General features: G+C 38.0%; 1 protein-coding gene across 1 annotated transcript in view; it reads left to right on the top strand.

Moving 5' to 3' along the window:
- The window catches only part of PFKL (phosphofructokinase, liver type), a 39,471-nt gene continuing 30,834 nt past the window's right edge, over positions 1 to 8,637 (top strand). Inside the window, exon 1 of the mRNA XM_026701386.2 lies at positions 1 to 231. Coding sequence (XP_026557171.1) covers positions 126 to 231 — 106 coding nt within the window. The 5' untranslated portion in view covers positions 1 to 125. The remainder of the gene's footprint in view (positions 232 to 8,637) is intronic.

Here is an 8,637-nt window from a genome sequence, read left to right as displayed (position 1 = left end):
CATCGGCCAAGACCAAGCCGAGAGGCGGAGCTTCTCGAAGCCGTGATTCCTGGAACGCTGGTGCTGCTCGTGATTTATCTTTAGATTTATTTATTTTTTTTGCACCTCGGATAAGGCTTGGAAAAATGGCGGGAACCGATCTCAGCTCCACGGGGCTGGACCTAGAGAAGCTACGCATGGCGGGCGCCGGTGTAGCGTTGGCTGTGCTCACCAGCGGCGGCGACGCACAAGGTCAGTCGCACCGGTGTCCTTCTGTCGAGCCGGCTCAAAAGCCCTAACTCTGTGCGAGTCACGTGTTGCCAGATGCAACGTGCAGATGAGCGCGGTTAGCACTGAGCACAAGCGAACATGCTAACTAGGCTTGGGCAGTAGAGCCTCTGCCCTATGGAGGTTCAGAGTCGACAACCCTAAGCAAAGTCCGCCCTTGAGGGCCTGTTGCAGAAATCCCCTTCACCAGGGAGTTCCTGCTCCGCCTCCCTTCCAAAGCCTGGTTTTACTAGGCGCCCGCATAAGGGCGCCCCGGAGGCTGGAGGAGGCATCTGCCGTCATCTTGGGTGAGGCGGAGGTTAGCGGTGCCTCGTTCAGACCTGGCGGGCTAAGAGATTCCCCTTTGGACTATTAGGCTCCGTGGCCAGAGCGTCCTCGAATCTGTGACGATCGTGCTTGTTTGACGCAAGCAGCACATTCGCAGAAGGGAATTTCCTCCATGATGAGGCCAAATTTCCCTATCCCACTATTACATTTTTAATGCTTCCAGAACTGGGCTGCAAAAATCTAGGCGAGGACTAGGTGATAAATAGCAAAAAGATGAGGATGACTCCTTTTTTTGTCATTAGTCTTCATTCGGAATTTTGCAACCCCAGATCACATATTACTGCATTGCATTTTAATCATTCATCATCTCCCCAAAGTCAGCTTAATAATGCAGCCCTAATATAGTAGGGCTGCAGAGAATATTCAGGCAGAGTACCTTGAACATGAAATACAAAATTGTATTGTTTGCTTCTATGTTAGGAATTATAGGATTTGAGAGAATAATCAGTAAAGGCATTTTTGGGGAGGTCCAGAATTGGAAAATGGCTTATTGTACAGAGATGTATGTATGGGTTTTGCTAATTTCTGAAATATAAATATTGTGGGATATTTGGTGTCCCCTGATCTTGGTTGTTTTCTTTGAACTATTTCATTACCAAACTAGAAAACCTCAAATTCTTGATTCAATGAGATTTTCTTGAAGCAGGTCTCCTCACTGGACAACTGGGATATGTCAATGGAAAAGTTTTCATTTCTCATTAACTGCATTTGATCTATCACATTATTTAGGGGGCCTAGATGAGAACTATTCCTGCCTGAATATCTTTAAAAGTTAGGCTGATGGTTACTTGTTAAAGTTGATTATATGCACACTAAAACTGGATTTGTAGTTCATTAGCTATATTGACTAATGGTTTTTTTCCTCATAAATATATCAGGGTCATTTATGTTTTATATATATTGTATATACTGTATATATACTGTATATATTATTGTTTCCAGATCAATAGCTTTAGTCCTTCAAGGGATAGAATCTATACTGAATATATAGTGAAGAATATGTGTGACATTGTTGTATGCTGTAATGTCCTTGACAAAAAGGAAAATATAAATTCAGAAAGTATTATTGATTTTTTTGCTTGCAGTTATTAAAATACTGTGCTTGTTATGACAAAAATTCATGTGGGCCAAGGAATATTGAAAATAAGGCTGCATACTCAGTTGAAATATTGGTTATTCGTTTGATTGATCAATGATGCTTAATGATAAGATGTTTCATTCTAAAATTTTAATTCAAAACTTTTAGTGTATGTTAAAAACAACCAAATCCCCTTTATATGTTTCTATTTTTATATTTTCAATCACATCAGTGCTACTATAGTTTAAATCAACAGTGTAACATAGAGAGCTGAAAGAAGTATGATCTACAGTAATGGCAGAATCAGTTTAGTTGTAACAAACTATCATTCCTGGATCTTGTCTCTCTCTTAGATGAGTCTTAGAAAAATGAAATGTGATGGGTGTACATAATGTATGTGTGTGTTTTATTCCACAACATCTGTCACCTTTACATAACCTTTACTTTGTTCTTGTTTTCTACAATGTAATCTTTCTTTTCAGTTATAATGAAACAATCTGTCAAATGTAGAATGAAAAGTTACAACAGATTTTGTCTTCAAAGTACTTCCTATGAATTATAGCAATTTAATCTTTTTTATTTATTCTTTCGGGATAAGAAGCCAAACTTCTATATAGCACAAGCTTTTTAAACAATGTAAAATCTCAGTTTTGTAGATTAACTGGGTAAGAGGTAGCTTTTGAAGCTAAATGTCTGTAATTCATATTATTTTTATAAAGAAAGTTAGAGAGAGAGAGATGCGAGATAGACAGACAGACAAATACTGATAAAGTATGTCTAAATTTTCAATATGTAGTGCAGTTATGCTACTGATATAATTTACATCAATTAGCTGGTATTTAAAGTACTTCAAAAAACTTCCTATGAATTATAGCAGCTTAATCGTTTTTATTTATTCTTTTGGGATAAGAAGCCACAATTCTATATAGCACAAGTTTTTTAAACAATGTAAAATCTCAGTTTTGTAGATTAACTGGGTTAGAGATATCTTTTGAAGCTAAATGTCTGTAAGTCATATTACTTTTATAAAGAAGATTAGATAGATAGATAGATAGATAGATAGATAGATAGATAGATAGATGCTAGATAGATAGACAGACAGACACATACTGATAAAGTATGTCTAAATTTTCAACATGTAGTGCAGTTATGCTACTGATATAATTTACATCAGTTAGCTGGGTGCTTTAGAACCGGGGTTACCAACCTTTTGGATCTCAGGGGCCACCAAACTCATAATTTTATATCCCGCAGACCAGAGACCCTGGGAAAATCCCCAGAAAAGTCTGCAGGAAAATTCCCCACCCCATTTTCCTACCGATCGATCATTCTTTATTTGGGATCGCAGGATACTGTCTCCCCCGTTCTCACAGGGAGAGAGAAAGATACACTTTTGGCTTCATGCAAGGAAAGCAGCAGAAGAAGCAAAAATCTTTCTTTCTCTCCCCCAAATTCCGCCAGAAATGAGTCTTTGTGAGACTTGTCATGCCAGCATAGCCTCTTGGAGCAGGATGCCTTTCAGGGTCCCAAAGTTTAATTTTGGCGGAGTTTGGGGGACAGAAAAAAGACTTCTGCTACTTTCCTTGCGTGCAGCCAAAAGCAGAAGCTAAAAGAAGTAGCCCGGTAGCCAGGTAAGGTGCATGGGGCAAGTAGGACAAATTCCCCCCCTCCACCCTTTCCTCCCTCCCTTCACTACCTCATGTTGTTCGCAATGTAAGTGACGCAAGTCTTGTGTTCCCGCGAGCCATGTGGGCGGCACAGCCTTGTGTTTCCACGCATCCTGGATTAAATTTTTTTGGGGGGGGTGCCATTTTTCTGTGGACCACCAAAATTTTCTCACAGACCATCAGTGTTCCTCAGCCCACTCGTTGGCGACCACTGCTTTAGAAGCAACATCATGTCCAAATATTTGGGTTGATATCCAAACTACAATTTTGTCCATTCGACCCAAAGAGCACTAAACTGAGTATAATCAAAGTTTATCAAAATTGGAAATAAAACACATTGATTATTTTAAAATCAGTGAACAAACTTCTAAGATTCTTCCCATAGTGAGAGGAAGAAATTGAGAAGAATCCAGCCGAGCCATTTTCTTTAACAATTGTTGCCTCCCTTGGTAACTCTTTCTTCAAAGCTCCTTTCTATAGGGTACTGTGGTAAGTAGAAAATGGCCATGGAGATGGAGAAAGTCTTTGAAATACCAATCGCCTTCTTTTACCAGGGGAATACATGGTGTTTCCAGAAGTTAGGACAATCAGAATTACTGCTAGATGAAGTTCCCTTTTTTCCTTTTCCTTTTGTATGACACGCCTCCTAATCTCTGTTGTTGACATTTTTTCCACATTACATGGAAATGTTCTAGTGTTAAGGACAACCAACTATGGAGCTGGAAACAGCAACCTACTTCAGAGGAAATCTCCTAACGCAAACCAGGACAGATTTGTAACCATAGGTTGCAATATCTTTTATTTGTATGGTATAAAACATGTGCTGCCTTTTCAATGGGTGTTTTGACTATGAATTATATCAGCAATTCTGTCTATTCCAGTGAGGTTTGCAGCAGATCCTTGAGATAAGAAAGTGGCAAGTATCTCCCAAATTCACTTCCATTGCCATTCTCTAACTTCATTATTTTATATATTCAGAATGCCACTCAAGAGCTACTCTAGAGGTTGCTGTTGGTTTATAATTTGCAATGTAACAAAAGGGGAAAGTAAGTTTTGAGAATAATCATTAACTGTGATTTAAATAAAAATTTATATTTAATATTTTTATCTCAGTCTCTGCCACTTTTTTGCCCTGATTATGCAGCTTTTCCTGACACAGCAGTCGAAAATCAAATACGATCTTTGCCTTGTAAAAAAAAACTGTATACCCTTATCTTCAATTCAAGATTGAGTAAAAGAAGGTAACATTATCTTGACCATAGAAGTAAGAACTACCTTCATTAGAAAGAAATGCAAGTAGGGCAGCAATCAAGATTACATAAATGGACTCCTAGTCACAGTATCTGACTGGAACATTGCTGGTTTCAGAAAACTGTTAGATTTTGATCCTAGATCCAAGTGTGTCACTGCATCTAAAACAGGCTATTTATTCAGTCTTGCCTGCAATGATTCATCTGCCTGAGTTGAGTTACAAGTTATTCATCCACATCTAAGCCTTCACTGTGTCCTGAAAATTGTTCAAGTTTTCTATTACATTCTTGACAGTGGAAGAGAAAAAGGGCTGGGTATAGTCAGGAAAGTTGAGAGATTTGATTGAATTTCCTTATGATCAAGTAAAGGACAACATGATAACCTTTGTTCCAGAGGTGGTATTCAGCAGATTCTGACCAGTTCTGGAGAACCAGTAGTGGAAATTTTGAGTAGTTTGGAAACCGGCAAATACCACCTCTGACTGGAGATTTTACAGTATCTTTCCCATGCCACACCCACCAAGCCATGCCCACAGAACCTATAGTAAAAAAATTTGAATCCCACTGATGCTTTGTTCTAATCGTCAGGTCCATTATTGATGCCATATAGCCAACCAATTTCAGAACCAATGCAGAAATGCAAAGAAAGCAGAATGTGAAACTTGCAACCTATCCACATGAGCGTGAACTTCCTTGTAACAAAGTAAAAAATAAAAGCAGCAGGTAGGCAGTTGTAAGCAGAACAAGCAGCAGAGCAGAGTTCAGAGTTAATTTTCAATATCTCTGAAAAACAGCTGACCATGTCTTTGGCAGTCTTAGCTCCAGTAAAGTCTGATCACACAATTCTTTGAAGGAGTCTTGAATGAGATAAAATAAACCATTAAACTAATTCCTATATAAAAATAAAGGCTACATTGGATTAATTTATTTTATGATTGGAATTTAGGGAATTCTGGAATTATCTTCACATTAATTGTTATTTTGGTTCTGTGACTAATGCTGCAACCATTTAAGCCTAATCTAATATAGTTGATTAGAGTCACTAGTATGTGACCTTATTGGCCTGGGCCAATAAGTTATTCCCACCCCCTCCCATTCTTTTTGGATTCAGTTGGCTTCTGAGATTCATGCAGAGGATAAGAAAAGTTTGTTTGGGCAAAAGAAACAAAAAATGTTTCATTCACATTCAAAATTTTGGTAATTTTTTTAGAGTAACCTACTCCTGTGATCTTAGATATGATGGTTAAATGTTTTATAGATAACAATGGGTAGGTGTCTCTATATTCCTTCTTTCCTTCTGCACTTCATTAAAAATGTTTATTGGTTTACCAGAAGAGGATTTAGGGTAGTCATTATAACAACTGCATAAGCAGAATGCTTTTTAATATTGCTTTCTATTTGCTTATTCTTTTGAGATCACACTTAACAATGTAACAAGCTATAGCTCAATGTGATAAGTTGGTTAGTTATCTAGAATTTGATCCATTCATAAACCTCAGTCTTAACATGATTGACCAGCCAAGGGATGCTTGGTTACATGCTATACACAGAGAACATAAGAATGTTAACCTAAGGGCACTGGCATAGGGATCAAAGACAAAGCAATTTGTACCTGCATTACAAATAGAGTTTCCTATCATTGCTGTTGGATGAATCTCTTGTAAAGTTGCTATTTGTTTGGATTGTAAAGCACTGGACTTATCACCCACCTGTATAGAATAATCAGATGGTTTTCCACATACAGTTAGAATCTTATGGTTTTGTTTTAATGAAAAACAGATAAATTGTTTCTTTTGCATACAGAAAAATCGTTTGTAATAAAAATCCTATGTAGTTATCAGTACTGGATTACCATTGGGGAACCTGAATTCTAGTTCTCACGTTAGCATGAAAGCCTATAGCGTGACTGGGCCAGTCATACTTTCTTCATTCTAGACTGAGGAACTGAAAACTATCTTAGAGAAAGATAGTGGCAAGCCATTTCCAAAAATATTGCCCCCCCTCAAAAAAATACAACCCATGTGGCCCTAGCTGTGTAATTGCCAGGAGTCAAGATTTACTTGAAAGACAGTAACAACATTGAGGGGTCCTTGATGCCCTCTGAGCTTGGTTGTTTTCTTGCTAACAGTGATGATGTTACCTAGTTTGGGTAGTGAAACAATCATAAGAAAACTATCAAGCTCAGAGAACACTAAGGACTCCTCATTTCAACCATGAGCTACAAATATTATAATTAGTAATAACAGTATTTAATTCACTCATGTGCACACAGTTTGCTGCTGTGTCAAAGTAGGATATTGATATTTATTGAATTGCATTGTTCTTGTGAACCCTTTGAGAAGACTCAATTCTCAAAACTTTGCATTTAGACTGAAAAAAAATATTTTAAAACTGTAAGTATTCAACTATTTTCATGCCTTCCTGGAAGTGTTTAAAATGCAAGTAAAAACACAAACAAACAGCCCAGTCAAAGAGGATGGAGAAAAGTTGACAGTTCATTTGAAGTAACTTGTGTTTTTCTGAAGCGCAGAAGTATGTATTTGAGGAATCATCCTGTGGAAAGCCAAAATAAGCCTTGTTCTCTTTGTAGTTGTTTTTCATGTACACTTCTGCTATCATCTAGACTCTTTTGTTAATTTATGTTGTTGTAACTTTCTCCAATCTGGTGCCATTCACATGTATTTAACTATAATTAGCAGATAATCACTTCTAGAAGACTGTGGATTGGGAAAATATGTTCCAAATGGTAAAGGACAAAGTATGTAGCAGTGCTGACCAAACACTGGAGGGGGAAAGGGTCTGGAATCCGGATGGAGAGAACTGACTTTGATCCAATCCTGGCAAGACAGAATGGCTAGGGTTTGCTCAAGGTCATCTATGCACTGACTACCAACCATTTGGTTTACTGCAATGCACTGTACGTGGGGCTGCTCTTGAAGACCAAATGGAAACTTTGACTGGTTCAGAATACAACATTCACAGTGGTGGGTGCTCCTGGATTTAACCATATAATACTTCTGCTGTGAGAGCTGTACTGGCTTCCAGTTTCTTTCTTGGTACAATCCAAGATGCTGGTCATCACCTTAAACGCCCAGTATGGCACAGGGCCAAGTTATCTGCAAGAACTGCTTTTCCCTAAGAACATCTTCCCGTCCTATAGGTTAGATAGGGTAAGCAGGCTCTTAGTCCCTCTCCTTTATGGGAGTCAAGAAGCAAAAGCCTCCTTTTCCACAGAAGCCCCTCAGCTATTCTACCTCCTGAGCTTCCGTGGGCCCCTACCCTCCTTGCTTTCTCAGAGCGCTAAAGACCTAACTTTTCCCCCAGGCATTGAGATAAGATTGGGTGACTACATATTGGAAGCTTGATTTGGCAACAGGTTTTTGTTTTCAATGTGTTTAATTTTTAATACTTTTAATATGCTTTTTATGTTTTTTTCAATTTTTGATTGGGAGCCATCCAGTGTTTTGTTCTAAGCTGGGTGGCTACATAAAAGCTTTCAATCAATAAATAAAAGTAAACCGAATTGATATCAAAATATATATAAAAGGAAAATATTTTTCAGTCAAGGTCAAGTAAGAATCAGCATTGAAATGTAAATAAAAGGAACAATCTGCATCCTGCAGTAGTTATTTTGTAAAGGAAAATAATCCTTTTAGAAGACTTGTCTGTTTCAATTTCCTGCTTTCTAATAAGCCTTTCCATTCAGATAAAAAAGAGTAGTGATTGTGAGGATATTCCATTTTAGAAAGTTCCAACCTGAAGGAATTAAAGGGAGTGGAAGAGGGTTTAGAGACTCCTTCTGGGAACCTGCAAGAGTTTAAGACAGCACAACTTGCATGTGTCTGTGTCTGTAGCACAACATAAAGGGGGAAAGGCAAACGTTTCATTCCTCTGCCCAGGGTAAAACATAATCAGCACAGCTGAAATGTGTGATATCAGTGTCAGAAATTGAAACAATATCAAACATGTTTTTTTATAATTGCATTATGTAATGAATGAAATTTCAGAACAAATCACAGTCATTGTTCATCAGATAACTGAGCCATTT

This window comes from Pseudonaja textilis, chromosome 4 (assembly GCF_049901715.1).
Source record: "Pseudonaja textilis isolate UNSWEBS1 chromosome 4, rPseTex1.2, whole genome shotgun sequence".
Taxonomy (NCBI): domain Eukaryota; kingdom Metazoa; phylum Chordata; class Lepidosauria; order Squamata; family Elapidae; genus Pseudonaja; species Pseudonaja textilis.
This window is presented reverse-complemented; position numbering and strand designations above follow the sequence as displayed.